Genomic DNA, 22,168 nt, shown 5'->3' with positions numbered 1-22,168 from the left:
GAAATTTTATTATATTTTTGTATCATAGCTTCTCTTTTGCTCTTAAATCTTTTTTTTTTACTTTATTAAGGAATGCACTGTTTTTTTTTATGTTTATATAAAATATTTTGTCAAAACCTATAAATTTCATCAAAATGTATCCGAGATTGTAACTAAATAATTAAAACAAAAAAAAACAATAAAGATCAGAAGTTTAATTTATTAACCAAAAATATATATCAGTATTGGTGATACTGGCCCTCCCCTACTTATCAAATGAATGGTATTTTTTACTTGATTACTTTAGTACTCTTTCCAGCTCTGAATAAACAAACTGCAGTCGTTGAGTCAGTTTCCATTGATCCTTTTTTATTCATCAAAACAAACATTTGCTTCACCGACATCAGGCCCCTCATCACAGTGTTTCATTCACAGCCAGGCTTTCTGCAGCCGGTCGCTTCAAACCGCCAGAGGAAGTAAAAACGCAGCAGATACAGTGTTCAGCTCACAGACAGAGCACGGTCAGCCCCCAAACTCACTGTCCAGATCAACCCACGGACCGGCCAATCCCAGCGGGCGTTCACAAATCAGGCCGCCCACCAGGACTTGAGAAACCCCCAGCGAGAAACTGTTTGGCTGTGAACCGCCCCTCACATGAACAACCTCAAGAAAATCCTGATTTTTACATCTTTTAACAAGAAAAGAACATATTCTAAACACAAAAACAAAAGTTTGACCAAAAAAAAAAAAAAGTGAAATTAAATCATTTTTAGACATTTGCTCCATGATTCCTATATAAGCCTGAAGACTGGGGAGGACCTCTGGGACTTCAAAATATTTAAACTTCTACAAAAAAAAACCTGTTAGAAAACATCAGAAACTATTGTCCCTCAGAGTTTAAGCAAAAGCAAAGAGGAGTCAGAGAAGAGACGCTTTGTAAAAAAATCATTAAATCCAGTTCAACTGCACAGGAATTACCAATAAAACGTCAGCCAGCTCAGGCTAATTCATCTGCTGCAGGTCGCATACTGTCTACCAAGAGCTACTTCACAGAATCCCGCTGAAAATGATTCCTTTAAGGGAACAATTACAGAGCAGGATTTTATCGTTTCTGACAGATTATCAGGATTTTTCTCATTTGGTTTTATTTTTATTTCAAGCTGTGCAGTGATTGGATGAAACAGAGGTCATGTGTGTGACGTCATGATGAAATCAACAGGAAGCTCAGGAGCAACAACGGAGACTTTAGCACCACCTCTGGTAGTCAGCTGAAACTGCAGGACAGGACACCTGAGGTTCTGACATTTAAATACGTCAAAACTTGAAATGCATAATTTATTAAATGTAGAACTATATGTACCTCAATTATATGTGGATGATTTGATTTCACAAACTAGATTTCATGATTTAATAAATTATTTCATGTTCCTGTGCTGAAGCACATCAATAAACAAACGCATTGGGCGGGAATAAGGCAAACTGACATCTGATTGGCTCCTTCAAACAGCAAGTCAAGACGTCTGCCCAGTTAACTGCGACTCTGAGGTCAATATTTTGTAAATAACTTAAATAAATTGAAATTTATTTACTACAAACCCTGGAGGAGAAACTGCAGCCTCTACTTCTGTGCTTTGAAATATTGCTGATAAATTCAGCAGAGCTGACTGTGGTCTGGCAGGATCACCGTTAGCCTGGTAGCTAACAGCAGCTAATGGTCTGTGGCGAACGTATTAACGATATCTCAGACCAAACTACACATATGGGGCGGGAGTTGCTCACCCAGAGTTTGTAATAATAAATTTAGTTGTTAGTAAAATCATTTCCACAATTAAAGTGAAATTTCAAGCCGAGTCAGAGCTAGCTGGGAAGTTGTTTACTTGGCTGTTTGCAGCAGCCAATCAGACGTCAGGGTCCCAGCTTCCATAATCCCGCCCACTGAGTGTGATGGGTAAAATCGACAGTGTAAGTGAAGTCATGATGCGCTTCAGAGAACGAACATGAAATAATACATTTAATTGAGGCACATATAGGCCAATATTTAATCCTTGCTGCATTTATTTCCAATTTTTAAAAATTAATGATATTATTGACATTTTATCATGATTATTTAATCAGTTATTAATTTAAAGGGGGCGGAGCCTCTGTGGTGCTGAGCTGGAGGAGGCAGGTGAGCCAAACATCCAGGTGTTTCCTGTCTGACCCACCGACGGCAGACAGTGTTTCAGGAAGAAGCTAACAGACAGCTAGCGCTCTAGCGCCGACAGGACAACAGACGTGGAGAAAAGTCGGAGTGTTCCCAGTTTAAGCCTCCTCCAGCCACTAAGCTCTGGCTTTATTAGGCAGCTAACAGGCTAACACTGAAGCGCTACAGTTAGCGGTTAGTAGTTGGTTATCTGTGGGCCAGTTGGTCAGCCGCCCATCCAGTCCAGTGGGGCGACCGTCTTCCTGTCAACAGTCTGCTGATTGGAGGAGCAGACAGAGCGTCGCCCCCTGCAGGTCGGAATGATGCAGTGAATCTCTGTTAAGCTCTAAAACAAAACGTCCAAAACCGGATCGAGCTGGAATCGTCATCAAATTTCAGTTGGCTTCGCTGCTTTTACTGGATCCGTTCAGGCTTCGTGGCCTCAGGAAGGAGGAAGAGGAGGAGGAAGACGAGGGGGAGGGAGAAAGGTCAGGAGGTCAGGGTTCAGAGCTATCAGTCCTTTCTGAGCCTCCTGCTCCTGGGAGATCTACGCATAATATCGTCTTCTTTCTGTGGATCAGAACAAAATCAGCATTTAAATTATTTCACTATATTTAACTGGAAAATAAAGTAAAAGTTTTATATACAGTTTTTACCCCAAATTACTGGAATATTTCCAAAATGTGTTGGTCCCACAGAGAGTCACTTCCTTGCATCGAAGTATTTTTTTAATCTCAGAACCAGAATCCAGGAGGGAAACTGTCAGCCGGGTTTCCATCAAAGTTTTTGCTTTAGGCACATTTTTAATCACTGAGTTGGAAAACATTGATATAAACAGCAAAAAAAAAAAAAACTACCTAAACTTCATAAAAAATATCATCTTTCCACTTCCCGTTTATTCCAGCCTCACGTTGACACAGATTAGATCTTGTTCTGAGTTTCCTGGTGGATTTGCTCCAAACCAGCAGACAGAAACATCTTCCAGATTAAAGCCTGACGCTAAACTGGACCTCAGCTAATCTGCCCGGCAACAGCTCCAGGTTGAGGGTTACAGTGTAATTAGTGATGCTGCGGGCCAGATCCACCTCCATCAGGCCTGGCGTTAAACCAGAAGGTTTCAGACTGAATGCGGAGGTTCATCCTGGTTTTATCACACCAGAACCACCAGAACCCATTCAACATGAACACAGTTCTTCCTCACCTCTTCTGTCGTGGCCTCCTTCTCTCCCTCCTCTTCCTCAGCAGCAGCCTCTTCTTCATCATTCTTGTCCTCTGCAGCTGGAGGAAAATAAACCAAACGGTTACAGAACCAGAACTGGGGGACGACCAGAACCGGGTCAGTGAGAGAGCTAACCCACCTGGACTGCTCTTCGCCTCCTCAGCCTTATCCTCTTCCTCCTCGTCCTCCTCTTCCTCCTTCACGTCAGGCTGAGGTTCGTCTGTCTTCTTGTATTCGGCTGCCGGAGTCGTCTTCTTCTCCTGCAGAAAAACAGATTCATGAATTTTCATCAGGAAGAGCTGTCTCTAAGCCGCTCTTCATCAGCACTACAGCTATGCCACAACAAGCTAGGCTAGGAGGAAGAGGAAGAGTCACCGGCTGGAGGCGTCCGGCTCCCTTCAGCTCCTCCTGTAAGCTGGTGAGACTCAGCGAGTCCTGAGCCGACCCGGAGGAGCTCTGTGGACACCCACCATCATCATCATCACAGATCAGAATGCCACTACAGACACGTTGCAGTGTGACGTCACAAAAAAGCTGCTAGCCAACAATGGCTAGCTTTGGTTTCAGCTGTCAACATGACGCTCTAAATCTTAAATGGGCGTCTGATATAAAAAGAAAAAGATAGTACTTTGCTAGAAATTGTCAACATTACAAAAAACAATAAGGGAGAGGGAAGTAGGTGAGCTATGCTATGCTAGCTTGACTGTGACAACCTCAACATGTAGATCTGCTGCAGAATTGGGTGTTTCGGTTCAGTAAAAAAAAAAAAAACAAAAACAAATAAAAAATAAGGCGATCTAAACACCAATTCTGACAGATCATCAGTAGAGCAAGTGTTTAGATGAGCTAATCAACCACCGCTGCGCTAGGTTAGCTATTAGCAGTGGTAGCTAATAGCAGCGGTAGCTAACCTACCACAGCGATCACAAATAAACGTCAAGCCTGAAAGCATAAAACTATAACTGACTGAATGTTCTGCTCTTTGTGTGGGAAATGTTTGAGTGTTTTTGGTGCTGAATCCTGAAACATTAGTGGCGTTGTTTTTAGTCGGTTGCTATGGCAACGAGTCTGCGTGTAGCGTAGCCGACACAGAGCGAGGAAAAACGAATCCAGCAGTTTGAAGTTATGTTTTAATGGGTTTCTGCGTCATTTTTCCCTTTGCTGTGGCGCTCTGCACTGGATTAATAATCCCCTCATCTCCAGGTTTTATCTTGTTAGCGGTTCTACCGGCAGCGCCGCCACGGATGGAAACTAAAAGTAGAGACTATTTGCCCTCCTGCCACAAAATTTCCGGATGTAAACAACAACACGCAACGTGTCTGTAGTGATGCACAATGAGATTATCAGCTCCAATTTCAGGGAAACATTTCAAGTATAAACAGCAAATAAATAAACTGAAGGTGTGCTACTGCAGTGCTTCGTAATCATCATCATCATCATCAAAGAGCTGCAGGATCCAGCCTGCTAGAAGATGATTGGTTAAAATAAACAGCCTGAAGCTTTGGAGAAATCCTCCCATCTTTCCTTCCTTCAGAGAAGTGAAGGATCACACAGGAAGTTGGAGGTTTTGTGTGTGTGTGTGTGTGTGTGTGTGTGTGTGTGTGTGTGTGTGTGTGTGTGTGTGGTACCTTGCCCGTGCAGCAGAAGACGATGATGAGGACGAGAGGAAGAGCCACAGTGAGGACGTAGACGATCCAGAGCCAGGGTCGCTCCTCTGCAGCGGTTAGCATCTGGGCTGCCAGACCCGGCTGAGAATCAAACAAGCATCCACTTAATTCACACACATTCCTGTCTTTATGCCCCAGCAGGGCCCGGTCTGAAGGACCCTTAAGTTTCTGCATTTATCAGCAAAACCCCATGAAGCAGTTTCATTAAAACTTCCAGAAACTCTGCAGGACTTTATGTGACCAACAGGAGAAAAGTGGAAAACAAAAACATGTGTTTAGAATGGCCTAGTCAAAGTCAGAGCTGAATACACTTGAGAGTCTGTGACATGAAAACTGATCCGCAGGAGATCTGCGGCCAGAGTCGATTCTACCGAGAACTGTTGGATATAAAAACATGCCACACTTTTCAGATTTTTAAAATCTGTAAACAGCTTGAAAGCCATGAATAATTTTCTCTCCACTTTAAAGTTGTGTTTCTCCGTCACATGAAATCCCAATAAAACACATGAAGTCTGTGGATGGACTGTGATGCAGATTAGAAAGTTTTAGGGGTGTGAATAATTTAACAGCTTTGCTGTAGGTCAGATGTTTACTGGAATGTGAACGATTCAGCATCAGGTCGTTTCCTCTGATCTAAAGGAGAAAAACAAACCAAAGAGTTTCTGCAGAACTAAGGTGCGTTTATTTCTGCTTCATCCAGAGTTAAACAACAGGAGGGAGAAAAAGGACCTAAAGATTCTCGTCATGAACAAATGAATCAGTCAATCAGTGAATGATTCAATCTGAACAATGACAGCATCGTCCAGCAGACATGTTTCCAGATTTGTTCTTCATGGACTCACCTCAGCAGCGCCCTCTGCTGCCTTCTTCAGCCCCCAGCTGTCGGCGGCCCAGCGCTCGGCCGTGTTGCGGTCGTTGGTGATGAAGAAGTCGTCGAAGAAGATGTCAGAGGTCATGGACCAGAGCTCGAGTCCCAGGGCGCTGAACGGTGTCATCTTGAACGGCTGCAGGTCCTCGAAGTAATCCGGGTTGGGAATCTTCCTCGGCTTCCAGATCCCCTGACAGAGCAGCAGATTTAATATTTCAGAACAATATTCCACATGCAGATACAAGAACCCGAACTTAGCACAGATATTTTGAGTGACTAGCTTTGTTGAAAAACTACCGTTCATTAATGAAAGTCAAGATGGCCGCCAGGGTCAACAAGGAAAATTTATTTTTGCATTAAAATTGCCAATATTTGTCACAGATTAAGACTTTTTGTGTTAAATCAGATGTAATTGGATCAGCAAATATCAGATTTGTGGATATTATTTTGATTTTTTTTTTAAAGATGGCTGCCATGGAAAAGTTATTTTTGAACTAAAATCAACAATTGGATAAATGTGTTTGGTGTCAGATCATAGCCTACGTATGTTGAACCGTAAATATGTAACATATTTTCTTGACCTTGTGTTTCCTTGTCCTGCTGTACATTTTTCAAAATGGCTGCCATGACTGTAATAGAGAATATATGTTTGCACTAAAATCAGCAGTAGCTGTTGCCACTTTTGGACACTGCTAACCAAAAAGCTATCTTCGCTACCTTTGCTAAACAAGAATCTTACCTCTGCTAGTGCTAAACTATAAACACATAAAAGAAACGAGCAGAAGCCAACGCTAAACTGCTAAATATGTAAGAACATTAGCAGAAGCTAATGCTTAACTGGTAAATGTATAAAAGTATAAGAAACTAGCGCTGACCTTTGCGCCACATCTTCTCCTTCGAGTTGGGGACTGGTGTGATAATCGCTAACAGCAACGTTGTCAGTTTGTGATTTTGCTAAATATTATTACTTTTTGACTAGGATGGCCAAATCCAAAAACATACAATGTGACTTGAAGGTCATCCAAGTCATGAAAATAAGGAGCATTTTATGGTAAAAGGTTTAAAAGGCTCAAATACGGAGCCATCTTGAAAAATGCTGATATTCATAGCTGATAGATTTTCACAGTAATATGGCGCACTAAAAAACCCGGAAACATGGTCAGAACCAAGTACAGGAACCGGACCGAGCCCGTCTCAGAGTATCAGAACCCACCTGGTAGTTGGGGTTGTCCACCATGGGGGGCTTCCACTTGCCCTTGTAACTGGGGTTGTCGATCATTGGCCGTTTCCAGGGGCCGCAGCCGGGGGCGCTCTCGCAGGCGGGGTTGGGGACCTGGGGTGCCTCCCATTCTCCGTCCATGTCCTCATCCCTGCAGGAGACGGAACTGTCACAGCTGCCAAACGGGGAGGACTGTCGGTGGTTTAGGTTGCCATGGTGACTCACCAGTCGTCGGGTTTGATGGCATCGGGGTCCCCGATGTACTCGGCCTCATCGTCCAACCAGCCGTCCGGTTTCACGGCATCTTCATCAGGAATCTGAGCAGGAGCGTCCTCGTCCCTAAGAAGAAACATCATGAGCAACGGCTAACGAAGCTATGCTGGTTCACACGGCTAGCTTAGCTAACAGCCTTATTCCTGCCTGTGGGACTTGGCTTAGATCAACTCTCTTCTGCGTTGATTTTATTTTCTTCAGGACTCTTGGTACGCAAAGTAAATCTTACTTCCTGGTATGTCTCAGCAGGGCCGGACTTAGGATGGTGTGGGCCCCTGGGCATGAGAAAAGGTGCAGGCCCTACTTAATCACCGTTATATATATATATATATATATATATATATATATATATATATATATATATATATATATATATATATATATATATATATATATATATATATATGTATCACAAACCTTATCTACTTACAAAGAAACAAAAATCAGCCACTGTCCACCATGAGAGGCTGATGGACAGACCCAACCACCAGGTCATCTCTACATGCAGGTTTACAATAGTTACTCCATGATTGTTATACAGTTGTTATATTTTTTTGCTATATTTTGCACACACATACAAAAGAATTTCAGCAAGTCAGATTTGTAAAGATATGTGATCGGCCAGAAAATTTCAACTGGTGCACCTTTAATGAATGCAAAGATCATCACTACAAACAAAAAATACTTAGAAGTTGTTAAAGAAATAGTTGAACATCTTGAATATGTCTATTCAACAGAACATTCCTAAGGAAGAAAAACTGGACAATGTTCTCTATCCATCCTCTATTTATTGATCCTTCTTCATCTATATCTTTATCTGTTTCTCTCTCCCTCTTTCAGTTTGTATCAACTGTATCTTTCTCTGTAATTATTATCAGGTTTATTTCCTTATCAAGTTCAGACAGTCAGGTTATTTCCCCTCTGAGAGCCAAACCTGGATTTTAGCTGCGTGTCAGGGCAGGGCGGGACGCACTAGAGTTAATTTGTACAGTCGGCCCTTCACCTTATGATTAGGACGGTTCCTCCCACCGCTGCTAGCTGGAGGCTAAAGCTAGCTCCGCTTTTTTAACTTCGCATTGAGCAGAGCAGTCGCTTTATTTTTCTGACTTTAGCTGTTTTCTTTCTCTTTGAATCGTTGTGCTGCTTTTTTCCACTCACAGAAATCCATTTCACAGCATCAGACTTTTAGCATCATTTGAAATACAAAACCCAGCCGCGGTGGATGGAGGATAACTCGGCCTGTGTTTGGATGTATTCACCGCTTGGAGCTGGCTTTCAAAACACAATCTGGAGAAGAATAGTTTCTGATGTTTGTAAAGATGTTCCGATGCTTTAAAATTAACATCCACATTCCCTGCTTCTTGCTCAGTCCAGTAAGCTCACACAGTTTTTACCCAAAGCGCAGGATCAGTGCTGTGAGGGTGGTCATCGCTGTGACCAGTGAAGAAGTTCACCTTCCGCCGCCTCTGACTCCCCGGCAATGGATCAGTCAGAGATCCAGGTTCTGGCATACCATAGAACTGCTGTTAGCAAGGCTAACGTCTTGAGAAGCGGAGAGGGACGATGGCTCAGTTCCATGTCCAATATGGGTTTTAAAAAACCCTGTTAGCTTGGATATTTTCTTCATCACCTCTCGGTCGCGCTTTTCTTTTTCTTTCGTCATGCGCTCCGCTGTCATTCATTCTGTTGTCCGCCATCGTGAGAAATCCCTCCCTGATGCTCCACCCCAATGTGTAAGAACCAATAATAATCAAGCATTCATGATGGACATTTGCCAGAACAAATCAGATGTTTTTTCAACAGCACCGCCAAAATCCTCTGGCCAGTGATAAAATTAAGGCATTCTGACCTTATTCTTTCACAAAAATACAAAGCATCTTTCACCAGGTAAGCCTGCACTAAAATCCGGGCTTGTGTCTCAGAGATCTGGACTCGGATCTTAGTTTTCCCCCCGAATAAGTGTCCTTATCAGAAAATCTCTTTTATGCTGATGACACTGTGCTGCACATGTATAATTTCATGATGAACATGAAGATTGTCTATGTATTTTGTCAGGACCCATGTAGTGTCCAAACAGAAACAAAGCTTATCAAACTAAATGATGAGCTTTAAGGACCCTGGATGAGCAAGTTAACTAGATCGGCTTTACGTAATTAATTTTAGCCAATGTAACCATGGTAACTGTGCATGGTTTTCTAAAAAGAAAAGGTGAAGCAACAGTAGATTCTGACCAGTCTTCAGGTTTCACGGCGTCGGGGTCCTGGATCTTTGGCCTCTCGTCCCAGTCCTCCGGTTTGTGGTCGTCAGGGTCCTCAATCTCAGCAGGGGGGTTGATGGGGGGCGTCATGTCCTTCAGCAGGTTGCCGCTGTTCACCACGGTCTGATCCACCAGAACCTCAAAGCTGTTGTCGGCATTCACCACTGGGGGGCGTTAGAGCACAGTTACACTCTCAGAACTCTGTGTGTGTGTGTGTGTATACTTGTTTAGCTAACTCATGAAGACTCACACTTAACCTCCAACATTGTGAGGACATTTTGCCATGTCCACACACAAGAACATTTCACAAATTCAAGATTAAGAATTTGTAAAATGTTTAATTTCACAAATTATTAATTAAATTTAAGACCTGTATCAAGACAAAACTATACAAAAAAAAATCTACATTATTTTTTTATTTCAGATGGATACACGTCTTAAATGCAATATTCTTGTGTACAGTTCTGTGTTTGTGAATACCGTAAATTCTGGACTACAGAGCACACCTGATTAAAAACTGCATGTTCTAATTTTGGAAAGAAAATAAATTTTGTACTTGTGTAGAGTGCACCAGATTTTAAGCTGCAAGTGTGCCACGTTGTAACGTGCGATACTTAAGATATTACATGTGAGGGTTTTTGAAATTGTAGTTTTGATTTGTGAAAGTGCTCTTAATTTTTGTACAATTTCATTGGACCTCTGAGAGCTAGTTGGTGTGCTGTTACGAGGCAAAATGTTTTTACTGGTTTAAAAAAAAAAAAGAAACGCACCTTAGTATAGGCCACAGCGTTCGAAGCATGAGAAAAATGTAGCGGCTTATAGTCCGGAATTTATGGTAGATAATTCTTGCCTGTGTGCATTTTGTTTTTTTATGCATTTTGTATATTTGTGGGCGTTTCCGTCTATGTGACTGAAGAAAATGAATCTGCATGCCTCTGAATTAAAGGCATACAGATTCTTGTATCTGTATACGAGATACAGATACAAGAATCTATATGCCTTTAATATAGATTAAAGACACAGCCTTTAATCTATGTTAAAGATAATATAGATTATTGTCTATATTGTCAAGAATTTAAAGTTTTACATTTAAGAATTTAAAACTTTATAAGGACACAAAGACACCCTGTCAAATCAAGTCCACACAAGTGCAGTGAGAGAGGAGTGTGTATATGTTTGTGTGTGTGTGTGTGTGTGTGTGTGTGTGTGTGTGTGTGTGTGTGTAAGGTGGCGTACCCAGGGTGTATAGGTGCGTCTTCTTGTCGGTGAAGTAGGACCGCAGGTCGGCGTCGGGTTTCTTGGCGTGCTTCTCCTCGTACTGGCCGGTTTTGGGGTTCTTGTGCCTGAAGATGAAGTGCAGCTTGTAATCTTCTCCGCACTTATCGGGTCCGAACATGATGGTGTACGCCGTCTTGTCCACAAATTGGTCCTGCAGGGACAGAGAGCTCAGTGAGAATGAAACCCATTTGGACCGCTGCCACCACCGCCGTCTCTTCAGCAGTGAACCCGACACTGACCAGGTCCAGGCCGGGCGTCTCGCTTAGCAGCTTCACGTAGGCGCCGCCACAGTCGATCCCTGACTGGAAGTTCACCTCGTACCTGGACACAAACACCTGTCACCAGGTTCTGGCTGGACGGAGCAACGACTCTTGTTCTGATCGGGTCTTACTGGATGACGAGGGGCATGGAATCAAAGGTGAAAGGTCGCAGCAGTGGGGCAGAAATGGCGTGATGTTTGGCTCTGGACTTCAGGACCAAACCTTTATCACCGGGCAGCTTGGTGTCCTTCATCTCCTCTACGGCCCATTTACCTGTCCAAACACCATCATCATCATTGCTATCAGCCAATCAGAGGACAACATTTCATCTGGTACCGACGGTCCGATTCCAACCCAGAAACAAACAGGCATACCATCGTACTTTGCGATCTCTTCATCTGCGTCATCCTTCTTTGCCTTGGACAGAACCCACCTAGAACCAAAAATAAACCGGGTCAAGGAGAGCTACCAGATTCGGATCAGAACCAACCAGGTCCAGATCAGAATCAACCGGGTCAATAAGAAATATCGAGTTTGGATCAGAACCAGTCGCTTCTCTTGACCCAACAACCAGAATGGCAAGTGGTAAATGGACTGAGCTTATATTTTCCAATTTCCAATCATTTTGACCACTCAAAGCGCTTTATACCTTTAAGTGGTTAAATAATACCTTTGAGAGTCACATTCACCCATTCACACTCACACATTCACACATCAGTAGACAACTTGGGGTAAAGTGTCTTGCCCAGGGGCAGGCCGACATGTGGCAGGAGGAAGCTGGAATCGAACCTACAGCCTTCCGATCACAAGATGACTACTTCACCCAGAGAAACCTCTTTATTTGTATCGGCTTTTGCGGTCCAGTTCAACCAACTGGATCAGAACAGAACCGGGTCAGGTGTGTGCGCTCACCCGTCCAGGGTCCCCCGGTCAAATGACTCGGCGAAGAAATGTTCCCCCATTGGTTCTGGAGCCTTGTAGGTCACCTGAACACAGAGGAACCGCACGTACATTAGGTTCTGATTGGAAAGACCTCAAGTGTCCAAACCGTCGGTAACCACGGCAACAGCACCCAGGGGTTCACCTTGGGCACAGCGGGGGCTTTTGGTGCGGGCGGGGTTTCTTCGTCCCCATCCAGCTCGTCGTCGTCCTCAGTTCCAGCCAGGTCCAGGTCCAGGTCGTCCTCCACGTCCGCATCTTCATCCTGGTTCTGGTCCTGGGCCCAGCAGGTGGGCGCCAGGCCGATGCAGAGCAGGCCCGCCACCAGCAGAACAAACAGCAGCGCCTTCTGATGCATGGTCTGCAGACAAGCACAACATGATGCAGCTCTCCATCGCCAAGGAGACCACCCAGCCCCTCAGGAGCGGTGGGGGTCCGTCACGATGGAGACGGGCCGCCTTAATGAGATTGCACCCAGTGGGACTACTGCACACACACACCGGTGTTTACAGTCATTAGGTGGGAAAGCTAAGCCCCGCCCCTGAGGAACGACCAATTCGAAAGTGGGCGGAGCCAAGAGTAAGAGGAGCGTGGCCAATAGTAATCTGCAGTGACTGCTTTAAAAAGCTTCTAAAAAATAAGCTCAGGGTTCCATCCTTTGTTTTAACATCAGTTTCAGTAACATTTTTTCATCCATTAATCCAGTGCTTCTCAAATCCAGTCCTCACACCCCTTACCCTGCATGTTTTAGGCATTTCCCTTCTGCCACACACCTGAATTGTATCTCTGGGTGATGCATAACATAACGGTGAGGTAAACATTTAGCCCTCCCTACTTATAAACACCTGAATAATTTCTGCTGTTAGCTATCAAAACCGTGTGATTTGACAGCAAGCTTGCTGTTACTATAGTTACAACAGTAAGCTGGTGAAGCTGAATAAAGTAGGATGCCACAGAAATAACCAAGCAATATTCAAACTAGAGATATTTTAAAAAAAAAATGTATTTAATCAGGTTTAATAGCAGCAGCATGGAGGCATGTAGGATAAAGATATTTATAAAAAGAAAACAAAACAAAAATATACTTTACAGAAAATACATAAAAGTACTGTGCAGCAAATTATTAAAGTACATAATGCAAAATGTACAAAACCTCTTCTGCCAACTTAGCCACTTCCCCCCCTCCCCAAAAAAAGGAAATTTAGCGACTTCAATGGCCACAGCATCAATTGCTCTACAGCAGTTCTGGCATGTTTTCGCCACCAGGGGCGCCCCTTTATTAGCTGGAGGATTCAACTGTTCGGCCTACAGAGGGCACCACTGAGGCAGCTTGAGGTCAAATGAAGCAGAATTAAACAAATTTACAGGAAAATGTAAAAAAATTGACACAGAAAATACAGAAAATAGATGAACAGGAAGATTTATAGTCAGATTACCAGAGAGTTGCACTTTAAACGTCATCAGATGGAAGTTAGGTGCCTGGAAGTTCACCTAACTTCCAGGCAGTTAGGTGAACTGCCTGGAAGTTCACCTAAACTTGACAGAAATGGATCCGTCATCTACTGGAGGAGTCATTTGGACCAGTTCAGAACTGGCTCTGAACCAGAACAAGAACCACTCCAGGTTCTGGTTCCTGAACAGAGACGGGTCAGAGCAGCAGCTCGTTGCCGAGTAGAGCATGGTTTCCCTCCTGGAGGAAGGTTACCGTAGCAACTTGCTCTGTTCAGGCAGAGTAAAAGCAGAACCGCCTCAGCTTCCTGCTGCCAAACAAGATTCCAGCCGCGGGCTCTGATTGGCCGATAAATCAGATGCCTAATCCCAATCCAGAGCGCCAGGGAGGCGGGACTTCTCCGCTAATCTGATGTCAAAGCGAGCAGGACCTGCTCCAAACTGGGATCTAACTGGTTTCTGACGTATGCCAATTGGCCCCAATTGGTCCTTATGGGTTCTGACAGGGTCTAATTGGTTCTAATTAAATGTAACTGGTTCTGACTGTGTTTTATTGGTTCTAACTAGTCCTGAGATAGTTTATCACTGTTGACGGTCGACGGTGCTGAACTCATCCAGTCCTGATCCGATCCAGAGCTCAGACAGCTGAGGCTAACGCGTCGCCCAGCAGGTCCAACTGGTTCCGACCGGTTCTGACTGGTTTCTGTTTGAACAGAAACAGAGTGGCTCCCTGCAGCCGGCATGGAGGAGAAATCCAGAAAAACGGCTTTTCGTGTCCAGTAAACGTTTCCATTTAATTCATCACACCTGCCTTCAAAATAAAAGCACAGCAAACTCAATCAGGACGAAGTGATTGATCATCGACCCGGTCTGGTCCAGAAGAACCATCAGAACCTCAGGTTTTACTCTCATTTATGGGTAAAAATATCAACAAACATCTGATTTATGTTTTTATTAAAGCTACAAATTAATATTTAAACCTCGAATTTTCGCCGTTTCACACGTTTAACTTTCCTTCTGGTTCTGCTCAGTTTAAAATGAGATTATGCTCATATCAGCAGCTCTGTTCTGCTGCTGCAAGAAACTGGACCAGTAGTAGATACCAGAATCATCAGAACCGGCTGAATCAGTGGTTCCAAAGTGTGGCGCGGGGGCCGTTTGCGGCCCTTGAAATAATTTTATGTGGCCCTGACTGCAGATTAAGGATCACATAAACCTCATGAACGTTTTATACGTTTTTATAATGAGATCTTCTGACATGGAAAATGTTTGGAAAAATAAAGTATTTTTTTCTTATCAGCCATGTTTTATTTTAATATCACTGAAGTTTTTCCCATCAGATTTTTGAAGAATGTCCTCGTTTAGTTTAAATTAAAAACATTTTCTAAAACAAAAAAACATTCAACCAAAATAGACATGAAACCTTTTATTCAAGAAAACATCTGGTCTGTTTTCTGCAATAAATTATTATTTTTGTGTTGGATCTATTTACTTACATCGACTTGACCTGAGTTAACTGAAGTGGGCTTGAAACTACACTTTTCCCCACCCTTTGGGCGGTTTCAGGCCGAGTAGTTAGGGTACGCCACTTTTTAATAAAATGAGGAAGACAACAGGAAGAGACTTGGAGAAATAGGAAATTCTAACTGAGAAACTCTTTCCTGTTTGACCCCCTCGTGAGAAAAACTCATTCATGTCTCCTCTGTGTTTTATGAGCGTTTTAGGTTTCCAAACCTGACATTTTGTTTGTTTTATTAAAACATTGCATTTTTAAAGATTTATAATATTTTGTTTATTTGGAATAAAGAGCAAAAAGTTGGTCTGAATATTTCTCATTTACAGTTTAGAGATTAAACATCAACCTGACAAAGTTTTCCATTTACTGCTCAGATTATCTTCCTGAGGAAGACCTGACCCAAAAGAACCAGAGAGCAGGAAAACGGGCCGGACCAGAGCCAGAAAGAGGAAAAGCAGCAAACAGACCAGAATTTAAACTTTATGTTGAATCAAAAATAGAAAATATTTCAATTCTGATGTTTGAAACAGAACCTCCAGGTCCAGTTTGTCCAGAACCAATCAGAAATCTACTGGGAGTGGGCGTGTCCGTCTGCTCTCTGATTGGTCAGAAACCAGGAAGTCCTCCAACAGTGGGAGACAAACATTCTGGAGGAAAAACTGGAAAAATCCTCAATGTTAAACTGGGAAAACTGGGAGACGGACCAGGATGAGAATTGGGTGGAGAAGTCCAGCTTCCTGTGACCCAGTTAGAGTCAGATGATGGTTCTGATAGACGGGCCGCAGATATGGAGGTCCAGTAGTAAATAAACCAGGTTTATTTACTACTGAAACATATACATTGGGTGAATATAATAATAATAACAATAATAATAAAGTTTTATGCAAATATCTGAAAAACTGCAGAAATTACTGTAAATTTTAGGACAAAAATTTGGTTTTCAGGTCCAATTTTTTTAAATTATTATAAACAAAATAATCATTTTAAAACAGGTTAGATTAATGGTTTTTGGGCAAATTTTATTCTTTTTTTTTTTTTGGCTTCATTTTGTAGTCTAATTCCCATTTTCAGTTGTAAGATGAACTGAGCTTCCTGGCTCTAGGAAATGTCTGGTACCAGTTAATTCATTCATTTATTTTGACCACCAAAACCTAAAATGCTTAATAAATGTTGTTTGTTGAGCAGTTTGTAGAACTATCCTAAACTGACATTTAAATGAAGCATTGTCCTTATTACAGGTCAAAGTTTTACAGTGTAAACGGAGGAACATAAAACCGGCTGCCTTCATTTTAAACTTATTCTAATAATATTTTGCACCAAATTGTTCTGGGTTTCAACTTTTAGGCTCCTTTATGTGAATATTAATGAACAGAAAACAAATATTCTGCTTATTACACAGACTTAAATTCATTGTGACCTAAAGCCGCCTCTAGCTTTTTAATTTTAATTTAATCTTTAAAGTTAAACTCCAGTTTAAGCCTGCTAGGTCAATGCACATCCAGCCGAGCAGCTCCGGTTTTTCTGGATGTTTCAGCCTGCATTTAAACACCAATCTGGCTCATAAAGCTGCTTTTTAGTGAGATTAAACCGTTTCTGGATCATTGTAGGAGTATTTTGAGGTAAAAAGCCTCCACTGGACCAAGCTAGCAGGCGGTCCGGGTTCACCTGCGGTTAATTAGCCCCAGCTAGCCACTTCGCTCCGACCCACTCTCCACTCCATGTTTACCCTCCAGAACCCGCAGACAGGACGCTACCTCCAGCCTCACATCAAGAATCAATCCGCTCCCATCCGGAAAAAGCCGCATTCTCTGTGTTTTCCGGTAGAAAAGCTAATTTGTCGCTTTCTTTACTCACCTCAAGCTCCGAGATGCGACCGCCTGGGAACTAGTGAGGGGGGTCACGTGGAAGAATCACAGGGAAATCTCCGCCTTCCCTGGACGCTGATTGGCCAGCCGGATCCAGGGTCAGACGTTTCCTGTCAAATGGCAGCCGCCCATTGGTTGCAGGAAAATCTCTGTCGGACAGCCAGTCTAAGAACTGTACCTCGTGGACGGTGATGATTGGCGCAGCTGTCACAGGAAATGTGCGCTGATTGGCTGTAGTAAGTCTTTCGAAACCTGAGAAATGGTTTGGGCTGAGACTGAAACTGATTTTATGGTAAAATATCATTAATCGAAAATCAATATCCCTCTTGTTTTTAGCGGTAATAAAGGCTCAGGGCCTTTATTATAAACGGCGGCTTATAGAGCGGTCTGGGATAGACTTACTACATATAATGTAAAAATATGAGATTAGAATAGAAGCAATTTTTTTCACTTGTTGTGGTTAATAACTGTTGAAGAGAAATTTTAATTTAGTTTTTTTTATATTTGAAATATTAAAACATAAGAACTCTGTTTCAAAAGCAAAAATGATCTTTTTTTAAGATTACCGTAATTCAATTAAATTTAGTTTATTGACATAGCACCAAATGGGAATTAACACTGTCAACTCAAGACACTTTACAAAACAAGTCATTTCAATCCAATCACCCATCTATTCCAGTTAATCCTATTTATAACTCAATGCATCTGATTCATTCTGCCCATATTTAAAATCCCTTTACAGCAGTGGTTCCCAAACTTTGTGTGTGTGTGTGTGTGTGTGTGTGTGTGTGTGTGTGTGTGTGTGTGTGTGTGTGTGTGTGTGTGTGTGTGTGTGTGTGTGTGTGTGCGTGCGGGGGTGGGGGGGATTCTTAGAGACTCCCTGTCTCCAACTTTTTTGGGGGGCAAAATGAATCGTAGCTGAACAGAGACACCAACATCGATAGCCTACAGGCTAATTGTTAAGCTTAAGGTGCTGTATTGATGTTAGCTAGTCATCTTTTAGCTAACATTAGCTAGTCATCTTTTAGCTAACATTAGCTAGTCATCTTTTAGCTAACATTACCTGCATCCAACAGCTTTACTCAACTCAGTCGGTTAGTTTGGAGGGAAAACCTGTGAAAAGTTCTTTGCGTTTTGCTGGTTTGCTGCCGTGATTCTAACACAAACCTACGTAGCTCCGCCCAGCAGCAGCAGGTCTCCTTCACAGGTGGAAACCCAGCGCGAGCGTCGTAGCGCTCATGTTGCGTTTAAAGGCGGCTCGGAAAAACAGGTTACAACATGTTAACAACGGATTAAACAGTTTTAACTGCTGATAAAAGTGACAGAGGACACAAATATGGGAAGTGTGGAAGCCTCTACTGCAGGGGTATTCAAGAAAACTGTGAGGAAGTCCAGTTCAAAGAAATTTCCTCAAGCAGAGGTCCGCAATATCGTCTATTTGCAGTATGACAATGTCGGAATACATGATGTTAAAAAAAATAATAATACAGGTTAAAATAATTTCAAAGAAATTTATTAGCACTGAAACACAGGATAACATTGTGTGGCTGCAGTTTAAATTAAAAATAACTAAATTATGTAATCAAAAATAAAGAAAGTGCTTAAGAAAAAATAGCAGCTTCAGTTTCCTTTTGATTGAACAATCTCAATATTTCTGCTCAATAAAACAACTCTCAAAACACCTGAACTATTTCTCTTACAGATTTCTCTTACATCTGTCTTCCCCCAATTTCCCTTGCTCAGTGTGAGAATTGAGCTTTGGCTTGCCCTGCCAACATTTTAAATCTGCTATTTCAGTCATGCACTCTTTGACAATACTTGCATCTGTAAAGGGCTTTTTGTGTTTCCCTAAAACCCAAGCAACACGGAGGGAACATTCATTAGCACGCTGTTGTGCGCTGAAAGCACGGCTTAATACCCTGGTGGACTGATCATATTGGGCAGTGAGACTTCGAATTTTCTGCGTCCGGAGTTCGGACTTAGGGGGGTATGATTGGTCAAATGCTTTGTGCTTAGTCTCATAGTGACGCTTGACATTGGCACTAGGGCTGAAACGATTCCTCGAATGATTCGAGTACCTCGATTACTAAAATTCCTCGAGGAAAATTTACCTGCCTCGAAGCTTCGTTAATTTATGTTTTATTAGTTAGCGCACCGTGTTCCGGCCGGGACTTCATTTGCGTTGCGCGGAGCTCTCACTTCCGCTTCTGAGTTGTTGACAAAAGCTAAGTCTCAGCGGCATAAAGTCCAATCTTCAAGATTGGCCCGTGGGGATTTTATGGATTGATGATAATGCCCGACTTTTTATCGTTTTTGGGGAACCAATAAGCATCCTTAAAATGACTGGGGGAATGCCTGGAGTATGGCAGCATTTCTCCTCCGGGGCTGCTGGTTGAAAGCGAACGGCGGGAAGAGCGCTGAGGTGAGCGGATAGACTGAACAGGGCGGGCGGCTGAGTAGCTGATGCTTACCGTGTAAATGTAGCTTTACCGACGAACCGCACAATAAATTTCATATCCCGGTCTGAAGAAACGGGTGGCGGAGCGCATCGTACATGGCTGGTAGATGAGTTTCTGAGTGTGACCAGTGAAGGTGTCGTAAATATCCCGTATTGCTTCCCCCCGTGTTCGTCCCCCGGTCTAACGGTTCGTCAGTCCGCTGGTCTATTTCCTCCCCTCCATCTTACGTTCGTTCATTCGCCCTCTCCTCCCACTCCAGGCGGCATTTCCCGTATTTTCAAACCCAAAGCGTGACAGGTTAGGTGGCAAGGTGAGTTTAATTAATCTATTAAACTCACTGAAGATGAATACATAAACTAAAAGCTGGATTGTAGACATTTTTTATAAGCATATTTCTGAGCCTGCGTCTTTGTTATTAAATTCAATATAATTTCAGATTTTTCTATAACTTTTCTTCTGGTTAACTTAGAAAGTGAGCTATTATTGTTACAGGTTAGTTTTCTAAACTACAAAAAAGCAACTGTTAGGGATGCTCAAATATGAAAAATTGGACTGATATTGATATCTGATAGTAACACCGACCGGTATTATGCCAGATTTACCAATATTTCATTTTATAATTTTTTTTATCCGATTACTCGATTAATCGTAAGAATAATCGATAGATTACTCGATTACTAAAATATTCGTTTACAACAGCCCTAATTGGCACTTTTAATAAGTGCCACGGTTTCGGAGCATATGAGGCACACTGGTTTCGTGCTCGCGGGTGGAAGAATGAACATGTATGAGAGGCCCCATAGGCCAAAACCTACAAACTCTCTTACACGTACTATCAAACCCTCTCACATTCACAGTCAAACCCTCTTGCACGTACCATCAAACTCTCTGACAGAGTTTGATTGCAACGGAAGTTATCTTAAAATTTCATTTTCTGATTGGACCACTGACAGGCTTTTCAAAATAAAAGCGGACATCCGGTTTATGTTTGATTCATGTTTCTCTCTGCGGCTTTAAAAATGTAAAGCTTTGTGTTAATTGATATGCTAAATGTTAGAGCCATAAATAGGAAATATTTAAGTTATTTGTAAGATGGTTTGTTTGTATTTTATAAAATTTAGTTAGGACGATTGATATTTGTTTAGGCATTTTTATTGTGCAATTTAGTTTTATTTTGAAAGGTCCAGGGAATGAAACAGATATTGGATCTATTGCCATAACACTAAAGGAAATCATATATCTGAAAATAAATTAAAACATATTATGTTGGCAAAAAAATCTGCAAACCACATATGTGCTACCTCAATCAAAATTGCTGACATTTGACATTTAACAAATGACATTTAACAAATCTTTCAGATTACATAAACAATACCTTACCAGGTACTTTTCTGACTTCAGGATGACACAGGGACACCTATAAGACCAATTTTAACTGAGGTTGCACATATGTGCTTTACAGGATTTTTTGCCCACACAATATTTTTTTTTTAAATGAATCAAACATAAACCGGAGGTCCGCTTTTATTTTGAAAAGCCTGTCAGGGGTCCAATCAGAAACTGAAATTTTAAGATAACTTCCGTTGCAATCAAACTCTGTCAGAGAGTTTGATAGTACGTGTAAGAGAGTTTGTAGGTTTTGGCCTATGGGGCCTCTCATAAACATGTATGCATCAGTCCACTCCGTGTTGAACGCTCGATTTTCGGCATCTACTTTTCTCTTTTTAGAAAGCGCCATAGTGTTTGTACCTCTTCTGACTGTAATTCACACCCTGTCTTCCTGTATCACCTCCCTGCGTTTCTCGCTTCAATCGCTTTTCGCTCGCCTTTCACCTCCTCTTCCTTATATCACACTGCCTGGATGTCTGTGCCTGGCTACAAACCTCTGCTTCGGTTTGTTCATACAACTCGCTCTGAGTTCAAGCTGCCGATTTGATTCGCTAGTTGAACCACGTGGTTAGTATGACTCGCACGCGATTGGTTTGTAGCTTCCAATCCTTGCTCAGTGCAGTGCTGGTAAAAGCACTTGTGTCAGATGGGGAAAAAAATAAATGCTCCGGTTTAAAATTAATTCTCCCGTCAAAATTAACAAATATTTTAACAATTTATTCCGGTCCGGATGGGATGGCATATGGGTCCGTATCCGGACCGAGGTCCGTTGGTTGCGGACCACGGCTCTACTGTATCAAATTGACATAGGAATAACAGAGAGTTGGCCATTCTAAGGTAAAAACCCAGCGCATACAGCGTTCATGTTTTTTTGTTTTGTTTTATTTCATCCAGACGGCTTCCTGCGCCCCCCCTAGGGGGCGCACCCCACAGTTTGGGAACCTCTGCTTTACAGTAACATTGTGTCTCATCATAAGCCAGTCACCGCTTACTGGAGAACCATCAAATATTAGAAAATATGACCAAATATGCACAGAAACCCGTTGAAACCCCAGACCTCAGAAAATGACCCTCCTCTCTCTCCGTAGTAAAATCCCTTCAGTTCTCACATCAGCATTATTTGGTTAATTCCGTCAGAACTTCCAGGCACTTTATATTAAAATGATTTTTAAAATGTTCTGGAGGTCAGCCATACCTGCAACCAACATATGGAGTTATAAATGCAACATTCACTAAGAAATAAAAATAAAAAACAGTTTTTGTATCTCTCAACCAAAGATTTCATGTTTTTTTTATATTTTAAATGCCAAAAGAAATTGAAGCCAATTAAAATTTCTCCTTGTCTTTGT

General features: G+C 42.2%; 1 protein-coding gene across 3 annotated transcripts; it reads right to left on the bottom strand.

Annotated features, from left to right (window-relative positions):
* Positions 1-327: 327 nt before the first annotated feature.
* canx (calnexin) lies at positions 328-17,066 on the bottom strand. Of its 3 annotated transcripts, none has more exons than XM_014972671.2 (16): positions 16,961-17,066; positions 12,287-12,502; positions 12,115-12,188; positions 11,577-11,635; positions 11,334-11,475; positions 11,182-11,263; positions 10,901-11,093; positions 9,639-9,828; positions 7,360-7,473; positions 7,129-7,285; positions 5,890-6,105; positions 5,009-5,128; positions 3,756-3,836; positions 3,520-3,640; positions 3,363-3,439; positions 328-2,731 (listed from the first exon to the last, which is right to left on the bottom strand). In XM_014972671.2, exons 2-16 carry the CDS (start codon positions 12,497-12,499, stop codon positions 2,675-2,677), a joined length of 1,896 nt encoding a protein of 631 aa, XP_014828157.2. In that variant the 5' UTR covers positions 12,500-12,502; positions 16,961-17,066; the 3' UTR covers positions 328-2,674. The 3 variants fall into 3 exon arrangements, with proteins under 3 accessions (XP_014828157.2, XP_014828155.2, XP_087865468.1); XM_014972669.2 differs by lacking the exon at positions 16,961-17,066 and adding an exon at positions 16,861-16,881; XM_088009342.1 differs by lacking the exons at positions 3,756-3,836; positions 16,961-17,066.
* Between the last annotated feature and the right edge of the window lie 5,102 nt (positions 17,067-22,168).

The sequence above is a fragment of the Poecilia mexicana genome, unplaced genomic scaffold, assembly GCF_051168715.1.
Source record: "Poecilia mexicana isolate PSO_F unplaced genomic scaffold, ASM5116871v1 scaffold_10, whole genome shotgun sequence".
NCBI classification, from domain to species: Eukaryota; Metazoa; Chordata; class Actinopteri; order Cyprinodontiformes; family Poeciliidae; genus Poecilia; species Poecilia mexicana.
This window is presented reverse-complemented; position numbering and strand designations above follow the sequence as displayed.